Here is a 19,692-nt window from a genome sequence, read left to right on the forward strand (position 1 = left end):
ACAAACTAGAGAGCATTATACTGATCTCTAGTGGACTTCTGCAACGCTACAATTAGGGCTTTCTGTTGATTTCTTTTTTAATATGCAATTATATATTAATTAAAGGCCTTTGTGTTATTTCTGCCTGAGGTTCCCTTTAATCTACATCAAACAGATGATTTAGTCTCATAAAATCTAATTTTAGCTCTAGTACCGTGGCCAATTCTTTCATACAACAAATTGTGTAAGTTAAGTATACCCATACTGTATATAGGGTTTATCCAAATGTTAGCAGATGAGATACAAGGTGGATAAAGGAAAGTAGTGCATGCGGGAGCTCTGTGGGTCTGAGGCCTCTGTCAGTTCCTGTCTCTCCACATCACCTGTGAAAGGGGAAACTTATCTTTAGATTATCAAGAACTGAAAAACATGCTTACAACAGTTACATGCTCCAGGTCTAAATCATCAGCCTATATTTATTATGTGCATGGTCTCACTCCAGTGGTGCAGGAGGAGCATCAGACTTCTTAAAGATATGCTCACTTAATGCCTTTCTGTCTGCACCCAGTAGGGGCTTATCTTGCTGTTGTGACAGCATCTCTCCTCCCCTCCCTCCAGTCTGGCTCAGGACAGCCACTGCTCTGCTTAACACGAGACCAGGAGTTTTCTCGGTAAATACCACTCCTTCCCTCTCTGTTACAGCAAGCATATCATCGCCACAGGAGCTACACTATTTCCATTATTCCCATAAGCCTCTTAGTGGCGCCATGCTCTGCCATTTGCAGCGTGGCCTCATAGCATGCAGTGTGTACGTTTATTTATATTTTCAACGCCTCTTCAAGTACCACCTTGCTATGGCAATAAATGTCATGATTTTTATTAGATGCTGTAATACGATTCCTCAAGGAGAGGAAGCAATAGAAAATGATAAAATCTGTTAGAAAGAACTGATGACATGAATGTGAATAGACGACATTCAGCTTTTATTACATCATTATTATTTATTCTATTTGTCATATTTACATGACCATTTTGGGATAATGTAGTTAATTTAAAAATGACCCAATTGCAGTTCTGTAAAAAAAACTGTATGGGCGGTTCGTAATGATTCAATAATAAATTGTAAGTACTCATTTATATGGATTAAATGGACTTGCTTTAGGCTTACTGCTCCTTAAAGGACTTAACTGCCTGTCTTACAACTTCACACAAAAAAGAACAATCGTGTTAGGTTAGGATACCTGTCAAACTCATTTCTAGTGCGATACAGAAATAAAAGGAAACCAGTGGCTGGTAAAATATAAGAAAATGAATAGAAAATGTAAATATTAGACTGCTTTGGAAAATACATATATTTTAATAAATATTCTAAACATGCAAAACACTCCTGGTCCTTTAAGCATAAGAAGAAAAATATTTAGCGGAAGAGAAGAGAAAAGGATGATGGTCATATTATTGTTTTTAATGTGTCTGTGTTGTGCATTTACAATTGCATCACCTTACAAAATGATGTACACGGTTTGCGTTGTCATTAAATATATTATTATTGGTCAATAAAACTCATGTTTAAATAAAACTCACGACAGAGGATTTGGTCTAAAAAGCATTTATTAATACCAAAATGTATTACAAGCCATGCATGATTGTCTATCAATATAACTTTTAATTAAATAGTTATGTTGTTAAAAGGGAGAATAAACACCGTACACATTGATTCCTCACTTTAATTACTCTAATCTTAAAGTCATCTATTTGATGTGTGAAAGTATTATCAGATTTTTTTTCTCAGTGTCTCACTGAATCATGGCAAATCACTTTTCCCCAGTGATCAGGCCAAGAGCTGAGTTTATCTGCTTTGTTATTATTGGCAGGTTTATGAACCTCAGGTGGCATCTTAAACTAGATATTAATCCAAATATCTATTTAAAATATCTCTGAGCTTGACTTCCGTGTCTCTCAGTACAAAGTGCTATCTTACTGATAGCACTTTGTAGTTTAACTTTATTGAAGAAATTGTACTTGCTTGATTCTTGTTGTTCTGAGTTTGGACTTGTGGTTTAATGCACTTATTGTAAGTCGCTTTGGATAAAAGTGTCAGCTAAATGACATGTAATGTAATGTAAAAAGAAATATCACAGACTCTGAGTCAGATGACTTTAGTGTCAGGCGGTTTAATAGTCAGAATAGAGTTCAGTGCAGAATACTGTTAGTTGTAATATAACAACACAGTAATATGATCATGCAGATCACGTTCAAGTCAAATGTCATGACTTCAGAGATAACTAGTTCAGTCTTCACATTTTTTTAAATGCATTGGAGCGATAATCATAAAAAAACGTATTTGCTGCTGGTTCAGTTCCCCCCCCCTCCATCACCTCTCCATCATCGCCCCCTTAACCAGTCGTTTAAAGTAAGCAGCCGCCTGCTTAGCCGGCACCTTTCACTTTTCAAGCAGGACTTAATTTACTGCAGGACATTTTAAATCTCCTGCCTCTGTGGCTCTGAGTCGCTGACAAATGCCTGGTTGCAAATGTATCTCATTGACTGCTGACTCGGTTGTATTACAAGCTGGCTGATAGGCGCTGCCACAGTAATGTGGCCCTCAGGTTTATCCTCAGATGTTGGAGGAAGTGTATTAATTTAGTTTAGATGGGGCCTTATGAAAAGTGTTCTGGCAGGCAGCATATCTCTCTCTCTCAACCTCTCGGGTTTGAAGCTATCTGCCACAGAGCCTAAGCATATTCCACCATCAATGTGTCAGTGGGAAAGCTATTAAAACCGCTTTACTCTTCCTAAGTATCATGAGAATAAGCACACGATTTAGTGAAATCCCCCCCAAGAGCACTGAAAATCATGGGGATTTTCCCCCTGAAATGTTTCCTAATGGGCTGCTTAGAAGTGTCAAAAACTCTTGTTAGACTTCAGGGTAGTTTTGGGATTTCAGCGCATTTACTTGAAGCTGAAATGACAAAATATGAAGTATAAAAAGCCACTGAACTATCCACATAATGAGATTCAAACCCATTGACCAGTTCACTCTGTGAAGGTTAAGTTTCCTTCTTTGCAAATCACTCCATTCAAATGACAAACTTTCATGAAATTAAAGCGTGTATTGATAATGAGAACATTTTATTATAAATCATGAGGTTTACCATGATGCGCAGCACAAGAACGTGATCTGGTTTAGACCGGAAGGCGGAGTGACCTCGACCTTCATCTCATAACACAGTAAAAACATTATCACTTTTACGATGTTATAGACCTGCAACTAACAATCATTTTAAGGTAAATTAATCTGCACATTATTTTTACATTTTTATTAAAATGTAAACATTTCTATGGTTTAAAAACACTTTAAGGTATAAAATATGAATGTATGTGTTTCTGCAGTATCTGGGTCAACTGACCCCGACCCTTCCCAATGTCACCACAGTTGTGTGGGTTCTGTTTACGGTTATTGTAAATAAATGCATTCACCATCAGACAATGACACTTAGCTGGAAGTATTTTCCCAAGTGACGTCCTCTTGTTGCTTGTTTTGTTAAAGCGTTCAAATCTGAAAAAAATATATATATATACCATTTACTGTCAAATAGTAAAAGAAAAGCAGCAAATACTTATAGTTGAGAGGACGGAACCAGATAATATTTGTAATCTGTGCCTAAAAAATTGCAACTGATTGAATACGTTGAATATGAATAGATTTTCTCTTGATGGACTCACCATCCGGCTGTGTCAAAAATGTCCAGCAGAAGCTTCTTCTTCTATGTTTACAACAGCCAACGTGAAGAAGAGCCTTTCGTTCCGTTCTTTTTCAACAACGGAGTGCATGATGTGCGTATATAGTCTATCCAGAATATGATCTAATCTAATAGTGATATTGGAGCTGCCATTAAAGCCATAATGCCTGAGTGAGATAATGCAGCACCATCTCTGAACAACACAGTTGTCACAACACTTCAGCCATTCATAGAAAGAAAGAAAATACATTTCACAAGATACGTAGTCAGCTTTAGTAATGATTCAGGTAATCAATACAGTAAATTAGTAAGGAACATCAGCATTTTCTTCTCCGGCATGAAGTTGACTTGTTCGATTCTTTCTTGTCAGACGTTGGCACACTCCCCGGTCAGAGCGCCTCTCTGTGTCACCTTTCATTCCCTTTTCACCCCCAGGTCTTTCTGTACCTGTCAATTTCTTTCTACAGTGTGACTCCTTAATCCACCTGAGTGCATGGAGGACAGTTTTGACATAAGAAGAAAAGATAGACTCCTAAGGAGAGGACCAGTATCTTTAGAGCCTGGGGGATAACCGGATTACGACAGCCATTTTGTGCTGCTGGCAGTTTTTCTTATTACCCATTTTTCTTTCCTCCCCCTCATCTCTCCAGAGTTTAAATGCTGCCCTTTAGAAGTCACACCAAACACTGACGAGTACACAAAAACACAAACTCTCTGTGTGTTGAAGCTTTGAGTAGAATTAAACTTAATCTGGACAGATGATAGTAACAGTTTGCCCGCCACAGATTTCTCCATACTGCCCTTTTAGGCGCTCTTGTGTTGTTGTCCTCGGACTGTTTTTCCCCTCGCTGTCAAAAACGCTCTAAACATGGTTTCACTGTGATGGTAATCATTGTCTCTGTGTGGCGGCGGGCGCCTCCTGCGTGTGAAGGCCTGAACCTACAGCACAGCTGATAACAGCACAGCCATGAGCAGACAGATCAACTGCCTGAACCCTGCTGCCAATCACTTTATCCCTCCAGCCCGTCTGCTCCGAGGAAACCCGGAGAATAACACTCCCTGAAAACATCTTATCACCTCCACCGCTGATGCAGTGGGCACCGCTGGATCTTTTATGTCCATTTACTTTGCCTTTGAAGGGGGCCTGCGGTGCCTTTGATTGTGGGAGGTAAATTCAATAAAGGCCTCCTCCTTGCTGGTAGCCTGATAGCGAAGTTTATCGCCGCTACCCAAACCTAATCCCAGAGCTTCAACGAACCCGCTACAGGTCTGTCTACGGGGAAACACATCATGCGTCTGTCATGGTAATAATCCTTTTTTGCAGAAGCCATTTTAGGGGCCTGAAGCTTCCTGCTTGTAAAATGAGCTTCCTGAGTATAAACTCCAATCCAAGCTCTTATATCTTGTGAGTAGCAGCGTACACATGCAGTATGCTGTATATGATTCATAGTTAAGTTATTGCTCAGGCTTTTCCCCATCAATGTCATTTCAATAACAGACGAGATGGCCAAAGTGTATTTTGATCAGATAAGGTATTGTAATTATGAAAACTGCGACAACCAATGAGTCACTCAGGGCCAGTGAATTATGGCTATGATTAATATTGATTTTGTTGAGTAAGGGGGAAGGAGAGGTGAGCCGTTTGTACACATATTGATATATAAGAAACTGCATGGCATCTTGGGAAAGAATTTAAATGAGAAGGTGAATGGTTGAATTAGTTTTGACAAGTAATAAAAATCTGCACCCTAACCGATGGCCTATCAATTAATAATGGTAAATGCAGGGTCTTATGTACGGTTATATCCTTTGTAACTTGGAAGTTTTAGCAACTTTAAATTCTGTAATTATACATATAGATTTCAGCCTGATTCCACAACTTTTCAGTCAATTGTTACACCAGAATTCAGTTTTTAACCCCCCCCTATAGTTATTCCTGGTAGATTGGTGAGGGATTTGAAGCAGCATTTAGACTTTCATCTTGAAAAATAAACCGGTAACATTTAATTGTGTGGGTTTGTAATTTCCTAGAAAGATTCCTTGGAAGTTTCCAGAAAAGAACTATAGCCCCAAACTATTATTATGTTATTTTAGTTTAGTGTTCCAGAGGTTTGTTTTTTGAAGGAATTGCTTATTATAATTAGTTGACCATGAAAAATCAGAGTCATAGCAACATTTAGAGATTTTCTTTTAGAGGGTGAGGTGTGTTTGGAAGGTCTGACTTTAGGATTTCAAAAAATCTGGTTTAATGAGTTTCATATTACTCTAGTAAACAGCCATTTGCTCTTAAATCTTCTAAAACAAACTTCATAATTGAACAAATGAGCCATAGGGGTTAACAGAGCAGTGAGATGTAGCACTTCCATATTTTACTCCCTTAGCCTTTACAAAATCTTATAATTTCTAGTTTTCTGCTTGTGTTGTGCAGCAGATTACTCTCTTCACTGGTGCCCTGCCTGCACTTGCCCCAGGAGACATTTTGGGAGACTAAACTGAGAGGGAGAAGGAGGGAGCCCCTCAGAAACGTTGTAGTCACTTTTTGTGAGGGGATTACATTGCTCTCCTCTCACTCCCATTGGCTTGGCCCGCCGTGACAGTGGAGTGGTGATGAGTGTCTGGCATGCCCAGCATCATCCATAACAAGCTCCCAACTTGGTCCTCTGTGACTCCAATTCTGGCTTTGCACTTTATGCATTTTACCGTTTCACTTTGGAATTATTTTCTTACCATAGAGACAAAATAAAAACATTTCTTCCAACTTTTCCTTTTACGCACGAGACGAGCATGAGCTTCTTGGAGAGGTGACTTAATTTAAAGTATAGGACCGGTGAGTGTTTTATCAATTCTGACATGGCAAAACCTTTAGATCACATCAAAAGACCCATGAATGCTTTCATGGTGTGGTCCAGAGGCCAGAGGAGGAAAATGGCCCAGGAAAACCCAAAGATGCACAACTCCGAAATCAGCAAGAGACTCGGCGCGGAGTGGAAGCTGCTGTCCGACTCCGAGAAACGTCCGTTCATCGACGAGGCCAAGAGGCTGCGGGCTCAGCACATGAAGGAGCACCCGGACTACAAGTACAGACCCCGGCGCAAACCCAAGAGTCTTCTGAAGAGGGACCGTTTTGTTTTCCCGTTGCCGTCTTTACTCGGAGACACAGCGGAGCATTTGAAGGGATTTTCCATGGACTCCTTTCTCGTCCCCGGGGATAAAGCCAGAGCGTTCCTCGCTCCCGTCTCCTCCCCCTCTTCCTTCTCGCTGCTGGAGCCGGTGGCGCAGTTCGGCTCAGGAGCTGTCCAGCGGATGGCGGAGATGCCGCACGCCCTGGCTGCGGGCGTGCTGCCCTACAGCGCGCACACGTTTGGATACCAGACTGGAGGGATTGGGGGTCTGGCTTGCCACGGACAGCACACCCACACTCACCCGTCACCCTCCAGCCCGGGGTACGTGGTGCCGTGTAACTGTAGCGCCTGGTCTGCTGCCAGTTTACAGCCTCAGGTTGCCTATATTCTCTTCCCCGGAGGGATGACCAAGAGCGGCATGGACTCGTACACTTCAACCAGCTCCAGCGTGTGACAGGAACCTCTCCATAATATGACAAAAGCAAAAATAACTGGGCTGCAATACATTTTTCCTCCTTTAAATATTATAGCAAAACTGGATGTTAAGCTATAGTGTTTCTCCAAATATCAAGTGCTTTTCAAAATGCCATACATTGCTGTTTATCTATCCAACTACTGAGCACCAAAAACACAAAAGTGTCTATATTACACTCGTCGTTCCGTGTTATTGCAGAGTGAAAGTTTGCAGGAGTAATGTAAAAAGGCTATTTTGTTACTCTTTTGACAAAATAATAAATTCAAACCAGTTTAAAATTAAATGCACGAGGCTCACGTGTAACTTTTGATCAAAATCAACAGGAGAAATGACATCCATGTCCAATTCACTGCCAGTCGGATAAACATAAAGCTGCTGAGGAAATTAGAGGGTTTGAAGCCTGGAAGAGCCAATGTATTTTTCTTATATATTCATTTACCCAGGCCTAAAAATACATAATTCATAGACCTACATTCTTACACATGGACAACAACACCTGTTTGTCCCCAGACCAGTAAATCTGTCTCATAATGTAGGCCTGTTTTTGTTTTTGTTAAGTTTGAATAAATCATTTCATAAAACATTGTTTACAAGTTGTAGTTTTTCTTTGGAGCTTTCCACAAGAAATGTGTAAGTTATAAGCATTTTATATAAGCAGCTACATCAGTTTTGGATAATAAGTCAGTTGCTGGTCAGTTAACAATGTTGCTGTGAAGTTGAGTCCATTAATTGTTATTATAGTTTATGTTTGGGATTATCCACGTCACTGAATTTGTACATTTACCGATTATCAATGAGTTATTTCTTATAGTTTTTTGTTAGATGTCATTTTATGTCAGACATCAGCTGTAATAATAACTGGGGTGAGTATGTTTTCATGTTTCTGACCCCCTGAGCGCTCTTATTTAAACAAGCAGACCGATAAGGTGTACAACAAAAGCCTACATGAAAGACAAACAGATATTTATATGACGCAAGAAACCGAAATTCATCAAACTGACCAACATAACGAAATTTAAATCTCTAGTCCCGTGACGTTTGGCAAATTATGTATGAGTTTCGTTGTGTGTCGCGAGAGTGAGGCTCGTGATAAGAGAATAATAGAAACTTCTCTCCTCCCCAAGTTGTTGACAGAGTGATAAGCTGATACGTTGAATCATGGAAATCGTATGAGGTACGGTTTGTTTCAAAATTAGTAAGAGGGAATGAGTCCTCACATGGAAAGTGAAGTGAGAGATTTAAAGGTTTCATCTTGTGGAAGTGTTCTCGAGCGAAACAACAAACAAGTATAAATTCCAGCTCTGAAGCTGAGCTTGACCTTCATGTGGAAGAGAAACAGCTTTTATCTCACAGCTGAGGCCTGATATGAGCTTTTACATTCGGCCCACGATAAAGTCATCATCAACAATCTCCATTTGTCCAGTGTTTGTCTTCCTTCCTCTCTGGTAGTCTGCTGCATTGTATCTGATAGGGACTCAGTCAGTCTTTCTGCAGCGCTGCATCCTCTAGTTAGTGTGAGGGTGTTGGCGTGGCAGAGGGCTGCATCATTCCCTCACTGACCAACAGTTGGCGGTTTACCTAAAGCCCTGTTTACATTCAAACAGTTAGTTCTCACTTAGGTGCCAGGTGTGCCTATCACCAGTGTGTCCACACCCCTCAGTACAAGGTGGCCCAACCCATGCTGCTGCATCACCCACTGGGTGAAACCCAACTGCCTCCACCCACCGCCACCATCACTACAAAGCATCCATTTGCCCATTCTCATTCTCTGCCCACGCCTGCTCACCTTTGCTTAAACACATTTACATATGTAGCCACACTTCAGGTATTTCTCTATTTAAACTGGGCACAAACCATCCGGCACACACACGCGCACACACACACTGTGCCTCCCTTATATTCCCTAACTTCTGAAGGAGGAAACAACGATGGCGCCGTCAGTTCTGCAAAATGGTGGATTCATTTTGGGCTTGGTTGGTGCAGTAGCCCTCATCGCAGCAACTTCCATGAACAAATGGAGCGTCAAGGACCGGCAGGGGGATGTGGTGACATCAGTTTACACCTACAAGGGTCTGTGGCGGGACTGTGAGACCGCTTCCTCGGGATTCACCGAGTGTCGTCCGCTCTACGGCCTCCTGGGGTTCTCAGGTAGGACAAGGCTCTTATATTTTAATGTGCACAGTTTCCGCAGTGAGTGACATTGACAAACAAGTTTTAGTTCATTGCTGTTCAAATAATTAAACACGAACCGTTATAATAAGTCGAGTTCATTGTCACTGAGTTTTTTCTTTGGAGGAAATAAATTAAGTCTGTGCTCTCCCATTTCTACTCTTAAAAGACATAAAGAGCTGATATCAATGATACAGTAAGTAAAGTTTAAGGACATTAGTCTCCTTCTCAAATTACAAAGCAGGAGGTTTGTCGAGTCTCATTTAGTTGCATGGGGTTCATGTGCAAGCCACATTAAAGGCCAAGTTTTTCTAGCTCTGTGTCTTTGTAGATTATTATGTAAAACTAAGAGGGTGGTTGTTTGTTTTGAAACCTGCCAGAATAACTTTAACTTTAAAAATGAGGTAAAAGAATACATGATTGTTGATTTTAAAAATGTCGATCAAATGCATGCTCACTCCAGTGAATTCATCTAACAAACAAATATTCACAAAGAGAATATATATAGTTAAATTTAAACCAATTTCAAGGTAAATTAGGGATTAAATGGTATAATAAAGGATATTAAAAGACTTAAAACGTAAGATAAATAATCTGTGAGGACTTCTCGCTACAATGCTGAAAGGATAAGTCAGATAATTTGATCTTTCTAACTATTTAGTGTAAATTATATTATTATTTTACAATATATATTTTACTCTCAGTTTCTTTCGTCCTTATACTCTCGTTGCGGCATCGAATCCGCTGCTATCAGTATTTGCATTAGCACCAGTTCCTTCTGGTCACTGAGACTTAGTCAACACAGTTATCAGAACAAACATCAAGCAAAGGGCAGGTTCCTACTGCACACCTACTGGAGGAGGATGCAGGTTACATTCTCACATCAAACACATGTGTTCACATGCGGATGGAAGTGTTGCAATATGAGGTCTAATTGGAAAAAAATACAATCTTATTGTCAGACACATGATTTACGTCCCTTGTGATGCAGATTGTTATGCAATCTTGATGCGTCTAGGTCGAGTAAGACACAATGAACAGAAATATCCGGCTCAATATAACACGTCTTTGTGTTTCCTGTCCACCAGGAGCTTTCCAGGCGGTGCGAGCCCTGATGATCGTGGGTGTGGTGCTGGGCATCCTCGGAGCAGTGATATCAGTTTTCTCCCTGACCTGCCTCACAATGAACAGCATGGCAGACACTACCAAGGCCAAGATGAGCCTCACCGCTGGCATCATGTTCATGATCGCCGGTATGGTGACAAATAACCGAAAATATAAAAAACACAAGTTGTGTTTTTTCTTTGTTGACATCTCTGATTGTTAAGCAGTTGCATTTATTAACAGTTTCTTTATGAAGTAAATAGATCACAGAGTTCTTGTCTGTGTCACTATTCTCTCAGGTCTGTGTGGCATCGCAGGAGCTTCTATCTACGCCAATCAGATTGTGGCCACTTTCAGGATGTCCACAAACTATGGAGGAGGATACGAAAACAACATGGGAGGAGGGATGGGAGGAGGCATGGGAGGAGGGATGGGAGGCATGGGAGGAGGAATGCCCAGGTAAGACATAAAGATACTTTTTTTTCCTTCATATTCTCCATATTATTTGCATGCTGGACTTTAAGTATGTCTTCTTTGTCTTTGCAGATACACGTTTGGCCCTGCACTGTTTGTCGCCTGGATAGGAGGGGGCATCCTGCTCATTGGTGGCATCCTGAAGTCAGTGGCTTTCAAGGAGATGGTGAAAGATGAAAAATCACAGTGAGTCCCATAAAGAGTTAACTCTTCTGCTGTCTGTGGATTTGTATTGGACTGGATGGCATGCTTCCTTTTACTTGCATTAATCTCCAACAATGGTTGCCTCTTGCTTTTCAGTTACCCAGGGGTTACTTACAAACCTCAGCCCCGCACCAAAACCGATCACCAATCAGAGGGCGGCAAGAAGGACCAGAATTATGTGTAACTTCAACACACAGCTGCGTTGACACTTTGTGTTTGCTGTTGGCTGTTCACATGCAGCATGCTTTGAGGGACGTTTTTTTTTCTTTCTTCAATCGCCTCGTATACACATTAAATACGTCTTTACTATCTGACAATGAGAGTGAATGACGTCTCACATTGTATCAGCAGTCCAACGGGTGCAAGAAGAAAGGAGTTCCCGCAAAATACGTATAGTTTTCACATGCACATCTCCATGGTTACTAGATATTTTTAAACTCTGTGTAATTGAACCTTTTTTTTTTACTTGAGTTTTGTTAAATCATTACATGTTTATGTTAATAAAACACTGATTTGTGAAATACGTGGTCTGAATTATTCAAATACTATAAATGGTAAATTGTTGTTCACGGCCTTAAGATGAGTCACTTCATATACAAGCGCATTGGTTTTAGTGCAGCTACTGTATCTGCAGCCAAAGTACAGATAGGCTCTGCTGTATTAAACCGGCAACAGCACTCGTCCTTGGAAAGAAGCTGTGCAAAGTAAGATCAGGAGCTGCACTGCTCTCCATGCCCTCTGGAGCCACACTGGTAGTTGTATGAAAAAGCAACAGGAGACTAGAGATGTTAACTCAAGGCCACAATAAAGTATGCAGAGTATTCCTGTACTGTATCACTTTAATGCTGCGTCGTCTTGTACTGGAAAAAACGTTTAGTGGCTCCCTTTTAGAGAATACCAAATAAGGAAATATAGGGACAACTCTACTGTGCAAAGATCACTGTATTTATGTCAGGAAATCATAAAATGGGTGACACTACATTATTTGACTAGGGAACTGCTTTTTACCCACATATGGATATTAATGTGCAATATGTTCTGGAGATATATTTTTGTGCTAGTTTTTGAAAAACATTAAGCTATTTCTTACTCGGCATGTTGTGTAAGCCGTAACTCTATAAACTATAATGTACTAAATACCAGGGTGACCACAAGAGGTCAGCAAATCCATGTCAGTGGTTTTAAATGAGGCGAGATCATCCACCAGAGTCACAAAGATGATTGTGTATCACGTACTTCAATTTTTCCAGTCGACAAAATACTTAATGACAGACAAACCATCAGAGGCTTTGTTTATTGTTGCATATTTAAACTGTCAACACACAAGCATCCATAATAAATCCAGTTCCTCTTCAAAAGCAGAAGATGCCAAAAAACACAAATTTACATCGGACCTCACATCCCAACACTGGTTTACTGTGAGATCTTCACTAGCGTGTGCGTCAGCAAAGACTCCTGCATCAGGAGAGCAACTAGGATTCATTCTTACCACAAATCCCACCAGTCACAATGTTGATATAAAAAAATCATACCAGAATATCAGACTGACAGAAGGGGAACGTAAACTCCCACAGGTAGACAACGAAACAGTTAATGATGTGCATTATTGTTTTTCAAACCTAATGGACCCACTTTGAGCCATGATTACTCTGTAATGTTATTCATTATTTTGAGTGTGCTGCCCATCGGGGCTCTGTGATGATGTCTTTCACACCCACACAGAAGTTATTTGGTAAAATCCAGGCAAGAAATTGAGGATTTTCACATACAAAAACAGTCATCCTGATTTAACAACCATCTTTCAAGGCCGAGTTGTGTACAAATTAGTAAATAACATAACGGTTCGGTTCACCCAAAATTATAAAACAAAACCTCAGTAGCCCCTAGTCGTCTCTATCCATGCAGATAGTTTTGTTATCGTTTTAAAGTCTCTTGAGATTTTTGCACAGCCTAAATACAATGGAGACAAGAGTATTTTTGTTTGTGGGGATTGGTTTTCATTGGGCCGATTTCAGTATTTCAGATAAAACCAATGACAGTGAATTAGGTGGATTTTCTACAGTAACACAAGTTCTAGAAAAATCAGTTGTTAATGTCATTTTTCAGTGTTGCGAGCACCACAAACAAAACTCCATTTACCTGAAGTTGGACAAAGATATCTCAGGCACGTAAAACACCTGCATGGCTACACACAACTAGCGGTATTGTAATTCGGGTGAAACGACCCTTTAACTAAAAACAAAAAAAAAACATACACGTGTCTATATTCGGTCTAATTTCTCACTCAGGAACTCCTCCACGCTGTCTGTGTTCCACTTGAGGATGCTGAGTTCTTCAGCAATGTTCCCGTTATCGTCCAAAAGCTTTAGTACAGGATCAGAGCCTCTCACGTACTGTGTGGGAGGGGGTGAGTGGCAAAGAGAGAAAAACACAAGGCGTGTTAAGAAGGCAGGTTTGCCCTCAATACTAATGAAAAACATTCAATGTTTGTGAGTAATCCGAATTAACATAATCTGGTTTACCTTTGAAATTGCATCCCCCACCCCAATAAACCTTAATGAGATTATATCAACCTGCTGGTACACAATTCATCATCCTTACCTTGATCTGAAGACCCTTGAACATCTTCGGCTTGTCACTCCTGACAAAAGCTGAGGAGATACAAATACCAGTGAGGCAAATGTCAGGCAATGAATCAGTCAATTAGCCTTTCCGTTTTACTACTGAGGTCTGTAATTAGTGACAACTGTAAAACCTCCGGGGAATGCGGCGTTTACGGCAGCGGGGACAGTTGAAAAAACAGGATGGCCACAGCTGAAGTAAACAAACGGCAGCCATATGGCACACAGACGTCGTCTCCCATAATGAGTAGAACTGCAGTAACCCAACACCAAATTAACCAAATGTTACCCTGAGCAGAGATGGGAGGTCGGCTCCAAAGACAAAGAGGATTCAAAAAATAAAGACTTCAAAAGCTTGTTTGAAAATTGGCCCTCGGGCATTTTAGACCACCTACTGCAAAGAAATGATTTGAAGAGGACATGCTCCACACACACACACACACATCCCCATTGATCGAGACAGAATCCCACAACTTACCCGGGAGGGAAGCACTGACAACTGTTAAAAACAAGGCAATAAATATCAGAGTATAATTATGTCCCAACAGACAACTCACCTTGGACTTGAGGGAACCTCCCCAGTTTTCATCCACACACCTCTAGGATGGCCCCAGCATAGAGCTGTGTAAAGAGAGACACAATTTCAGGTAGTCCATGAGGAGTTTCCCCCCCCCACACATCAATGCCAACACAGAGACAAAGCTGGGCTGTGGCTCTGCTGGTGGTTGGACGCCTGAAGGAGTAATTTGATTCAGGCGCACTGATTCATAAAACGTGTCCAGGCGACTCCTTGGGGGTCATTAAACTGTGAGGCTGTGCATATGGAGCAAGGCTGATGGATTGCCGTTTGTTCAGGGCTCTCGTGTAATCAAACCTCCAGCACCAATACACAATAAGTTAGAGGAAATTGGAGTGTCCCAGCAGTATTTCAAGACCATTCTCCGTTTAAGGGAGGAGAGTGGTAAATGGCCTGGTTGGCTGGTTCATGCAGTAAATTAAATTACACATGCAAAGCTAAGATCCTCTCCTGTTCCTCAGTCAATCCTGCAAACAATGCAGCAATGCTGAAATTAACTGGACACCTCGGAACATTTAAAAATGCTCTTAAATTAGCCAGTCACCTTGTCTACCAGTGACTTTGAATACAAAAGAAAAGCATAAAAATGGAATACATTTTCAATATCTCAAACCATGTATTCTCTTTATCTTACTTCTACAAACAAACTTGCAAGCAAAACTGAAACTATGTTCACTACAGCCAGAACAATTAAAAACATGGTGATATTTATAAATGATGTACAGTCAATAAAATAATTTGCCAAACAGATATGAATAAAGGAAATATATGAACAACAGTTTGTGTCCAATATGAGAAATCCAAAACCGCCATGCCAACCTATTTTCTTTTCCTTAATTGGGGATTATTCATCCCTTTTTCTACAGAATTATTCTTTAAAGCAAGTAAAAATGAAAAGGATAAGGCTGTCAATATTATATATTTTGTTATGGTCATCTTGAAAACACCATAACTAACACTAACAAAGCCACTACTTCCTACTGAAGACATGAGTCTTTTAGAAATGGAAGTCGATATTTGTGACCCGTTTTTAAACAAGGCTACATCATTTCCTAAACGGTTGGGTACGACAGCCAATGTTCGTCAAACAGAAGGAAATGGTGCATTTGTTGGGGACTATTTTCAACCGCAGAGTAGTTGTGTTGGTTTTGGTCTTTTCATGGAATTTATTAAGAAGAAAACTACAACATTGCCAAAGGTATCCTCTATGGCTGAAAAGGCCTGAAATAAAGGCTTTGTCATAAACTGTACCGACCATCTCAGGAAGGTTTCCCATCCCTACACAGACACATGATACATGTCATACAAACATGCTAACATTTCAGCCTGGTGGCCTTCAACAGAGCATCATCAATTATGTTTAAAAAAAAAATTAGAATAAATAAATATATATATATATATATATATATATATATATATATATATATATATATATATATATATATATATATATATATATATATATAAATAAATAAAATGGTAACCAGGTGCAGTTATGTGCGGGGTGCTCTGCTGAAAAAATAGCACATAGTTGAAAAGGAGTAACCGAAATGTCATCCATGCCCACTGAATCTTACTAATTGACGAGGCTGCGCAATAATCCGTTTCTCAGAGGGTTTAATGGCACGGCCCTGATTGTCAACTGCGAGACTGGAAGTATTCTAAACGGCAGATAATTGTTGCTGTCTACGGCGAAAATGTGCTTAGTGACACTGTCGTTTCTTCTGGTACGCTCAGAGTGCAGCTGGAAACAGACGATAGAGCCACTATGTGACATTTCCCTCAAATCTTGAGGAGGAAGAGGAATAATAATCTTTCCTCTTCGTGCATCTGAAACAGAGTTATCATGAAGAGGTGTAATGAGGTGTGCACTACATTTTGCCACGGTGCTGTTGCTAGGATACCACACACGCACTGGGGACTGGGGATCAAAGAACAATTGGCTCAGTGTTTATTCATCAGAGCCAAGCAGGGAGTCCTTTTGGATTTGTTGTAATCACCGAAATTATGAGAGAACAGTTACACCTCTTCACTGGTTACAGAGAGGTTGTTCTTGCAAAACTTGATATTTCTACCCCATGGGGAGTGTCAAAATAGGGTTAAGACACCCAACTCTGAAAATCTGAGCGACAGGAAGCTACTGACAGAGTTTTTGTGTGGCAGCTCATATCTGATTCACAGCTGCCAACAGTGTAAACAGACCCAGTGACAGGGAGCTAAAACTAGATTGTTTTTAGTAGCAGCTCAAATGCCGGAGGTTGTGATCCTGTCAATAAATGGGACCCATTCTGACAGGGAGGTCTTCGGAGTGCTTCTCCTGTCCACCGAGGAGCCTGACATCTGTGAAGCTCAGTAAACTAGAGACAGATCAGCTCAAGACCACACAATAAAAAAAAAAAACAGTCATGGCAGCACACGATAACAAATAAGTGTCTTTCATGTGATAATTTTACTGCAGGCACATTTGTTAACCTTGCATCTGGTTACAGTGTGTCCATTGTCACAAAATCTCCATTTATTAAGTCTTTGTAACACACTCCTCTTCACTGAGACTGAATCTAGATAGGCAATTAATCTATGTTTGCCTATTCCTCTAGAGCTCTGTTGTTTCCTTTACCTTGCGCACTTCCATCTGGGCCTCCTGCTGGCAGCACTGCCCGCAGTCAGGCTGCAGCTTGGTGAGGCTGAACTCCCCGAGCAGGTCACAGGAGCTGCACAGCAGGTTGCTGGAGAAACCCAGTTCCCTGCATGCCTCAGACGACAGATCGGCACCATACGCCGACAGCTGGAGAGCGGAAGGAAAAGATAAGAGCAACACAGAGAGGATACATAAAAGGACTAAGCTTAATAATAACATTCTTACTTCAAGTACAGATGTGTGAGGATAAAAAAAAAAATAGCATTATGTTACTGATGAAACAACTGAAATTAGGAATTGGGATTTTGGATATGCGTTGGCTTTAGATGTGCAATAAAATGAAAACAAACCAATGAGAACTGATAGTCCTGTAAATTAACTAAATTACAATGAGAAGTTAAGTGTATTGTTGAATGAATATATATATATATATATATATATATATATATATATATATATATATATAAATAAATAAATAAATAATATGACATATTATGTATTAGTTCTATAGGAACGTGGTGCTAAAACTAAAATAGTATCCATCAATTCGAGTTTTGAAATGTCACCAGCAAATGTTTAGCATTTTCACCTAATGTTTAGCATTTTCACCTAATTTTTCACCTCGACTAAAATGACTAATTAATAAATACGGACATTAGACTCAAACTTTTGTTGACTGAATTCTAGACACGAGAGACTTTAGGAATGTGGGTAAACAGGCTAATTACAAGGATGTTCAGTCTACGACGCGTTCGTCCTCTTTGCTGCTAAATAACAAAAAGGTCAAACTGTCCTGGAGTCAGTGAATACCAGAGGACTCCACTGATGCTGCTGGGAGCTGAAAGTTACTACCAGGTAGATCAGCATCGTAATCTGGCCTCTCAAATTAGATGACCCGTATTTAGCTGCGTCTGTGTGGAAATATCTTTAGCATCCTGTATTATGTAGCTAATCTCTCCTTGTCCGGACGGTTCCCCTATAACTTTAGCTGGGATAATACAAAAAATATGTTGGACCAGTTAGTTGCAGGCGTTTAGGACTAATTTACACAGCAGGGAGCCGTTTTTGACGAGGATAAGTAATTTATAACCCCGGAAGTCTTGGTTTACTATTGCTTTTTTTTCCTTCTTCAAAACACCGGGTTCGACAAACCAATTGGTTTATAACTATTATATTTCAGTTAGCTGACGAATAAATACGGAGGACGGCTTCACATCGACATCAGAACTCTTTTGAGTATGAGCCACGTCATTTTGAAGCTCCGGGCTCAGCAGGATGCGGCTCACAAACGTGAACGTAACGTCAGACAGCTGACAGCCGACCGCTATGCCAACTAGAACACACTACTGAAAGCGGAGGCAACTGCTCAATTTCAGTGTAAATATACTCACCGTTTGTAAAAGCGAGAGGAGCCAAAGGAGATACACCTCTCCCGACATTTTGGAGTCTGCTTTGTTAGCACAAACTACTCGGAGGACCCCTTTAGTCGGCGATGGGCTGCCTTCGTCGCGCCTGGACATTAAACAATTAATAACTGATCATTTATATGTTCACAATGTTCAACCCTTGCTGCCATAACATCGGTTATATAAGTTACATTCACATTTTGATACATATGTTAGTGATTCAGGATGGTTTAATTTAATTTAATGTTTCTTGAGTTTCGGCATGTACCAAAGCCGACTCTAAATTTCTTCTTCGCTTCTATTTTTTTTATCAGGGCTCAAAACCCACAGCGACACCTACTGTCCGAGTTCAGGTCAGTTTGTGAAGATTGTCCAATCCGGTTTCAACAGATAGAGATAGTCAACGAATAGAAACCGTCAGCTGTGTGGTGGACTGTTGATACATCCAATGGCCTGAGTGGTAGTAATAGTATGTCTGTGGCTCGGTGGTGGACACACACTGGATGGGACAGAGCAGCGCTACATGGGGGACGAGAGCGACAGCGGCTGGTACCTCCGCTCCTACAAACCCTAGAGACTCGCACTCTGGATACATCCCTGGGGCTTCACGGCGCTCCTCTATTGGGGATTGACTTGATGAATTAACAAAGCAGAGCATGAACACGTCGCCTTTAAGGTAACCAGGGGATTTGAACACCGCGAGATATACACACACACGCACAGAGGGAGAGAGGGCCATGCTCAGACTCTCAGCCGCTTTGTAATCACCGTCGTCGCTGTGTGTGCGTGTGTGTGTGCGTGTGTGTGTGTGTGTTTTCAGTGTCTCCTTCTCTGAGCATGGACTGACCAAATACCTCTCTGGATGATTTGATGGGGCTGCTCAGAGTCATGATGCCGCCCAAGTTGCAGCTTTTGGCGCTGCTGGCGTTCGCAGTGGCCATGTTCTTCCTGGAGAACCAGATCCAGAAGCTGGAGGAGTCCAAGGGGAAGCTCGGTAAGTTTTTAAGGGTGCGCAGCCCGATCCCATCCCCTTCACAGCACTCCAGGAACACCGCAGGCTGGGTGGGAGGCATCTTTCTCTGGTCACTGTAGATATGTGCATCACCATTGTTGTGCATGTGGGTCGGTGTGCTGAGAGAGCAGCACCTCACACCAGCATGAATACCTCTTACAATGGCACACA

General features: G+C 41.0%; 4 protein-coding genes across 4 annotated transcripts in view; 3 read left to right on the forward strand and 1 right to left on the reverse strand.

Annotated features, from left to right (window-relative positions):
- The first annotated feature begins 6,569 nt into the window (after window positions 1–6,569).
- On the forward strand, window positions 6,570–7,295 carry LOC117745981 (transcription factor Sox-14). The gene has a single exon (XM_034554690.1). The coding sequence runs from the start codon at window positions 6,570–6,572 to the stop codon at window positions 7,293–7,295; it is 726 nt and encodes a 241-aa protein (XP_034410581.1).
- Window positions 7,296–9,244: 1,949 nt separating this feature from the next.
- On the forward strand, window positions 9,245–11,451 carry cldn18 (claudin 18). The gene is made up of 5 exons (XM_034554691.1): window positions 9,245–9,464; window positions 10,574–10,738; window positions 10,889–11,048; window positions 11,136–11,249; window positions 11,364–11,451. Exons 1-5 carry the CDS (start codon window positions 9,245–9,247, stop codon window positions 11,449–11,451), a joined length of 747 nt encoding a protein of 248 aa, XP_034410582.1.
- Window positions 11,452–12,533: 1,082 nt separating this feature from the next.
- selenof (selenoprotein F) lies at window positions 12,534–18,603 on the reverse strand. The gene is made up of 5 exons (XM_034554692.1): window positions 18,495–18,603; window positions 17,083–17,250; window positions 14,446–14,509; window positions 13,869–13,918; window positions 12,534–13,660 (listed from the first exon to the last, which is right to left on the reverse strand). Exons 1-5 carry the CDS (start codon window positions 18,540–18,542, stop codon window positions 13,529–13,531), a joined length of 462 nt encoding a protein of 153 aa, XP_034410583.1. The 5' UTR covers window positions 18,543–18,603; the 3' UTR covers window positions 12,534–13,528.
- Window positions 18,604–18,832: 229 nt separating this feature from the next.
- hs2st1a (heparan sulfate 2-O-sulfotransferase 1a) overlaps window positions 18,833–19,692 on the forward strand; it is a 22,106-nt gene continuing 21,246 nt past the window's right edge. The window contains exons 1-2 of the mRNA XM_034554689.1: window positions 18,833–19,185; window positions 19,330–19,503. Of these exons, the coding sequence (XP_034410580.1) occupies window positions 19,380–19,503 (124 nt within the window). The 5' untranslated portion in view covers window positions 18,833–19,185; window positions 19,330–19,379. The remainder of the gene's footprint in view (window positions 19,186–19,329; window positions 19,504–19,692) is intronic.

This window comes from Cyclopterus lumpus, chromosome 17 (assembly GCF_009769545.1).
Source record: "Cyclopterus lumpus isolate fCycLum1 chromosome 17, fCycLum1.pri, whole genome shotgun sequence".
In the NCBI taxonomy this organism is placed as follows: Eukaryota; Metazoa; Chordata; class Actinopteri; order Perciformes; family Cyclopteridae; genus Cyclopterus; species Cyclopterus lumpus.

What these genes read in the sequence shown, in the direction of transcription:
- cldn18 (XM_034554691.1), top strand. Translation starts at nt 9,245, where the DNA reads ATGGCGCCGTCAGTTCTGCAAAATGGTGGATTCATTTTGGGCTTGGTT. An exon ending in CGGCCTCCTGGGGTTCTCAG is followed by an intron (nt 9,465 to 10,573) that starts GTAGGACAAGGC and finishes CCTGTCCACCAG; the next exon opens with GAGCTTTCCAGGCGGTGCGA. An exon ending in ATGGGAGGAGGAATGCCCAG is followed by an intron (nt 11,049 to 11,135) that starts GTAAGACATAAA and finishes TTGTCTTTGCAG; the next exon opens with ATACACGTTTGGCCCTGCAC.
- LOC117745981 (XM_034554690.1), top strand. Translation starts at nt 6,570, where the DNA reads ATGGCAAAACCTTTAGATCACATCAAAAGACCCATGAATGCTTTCATG.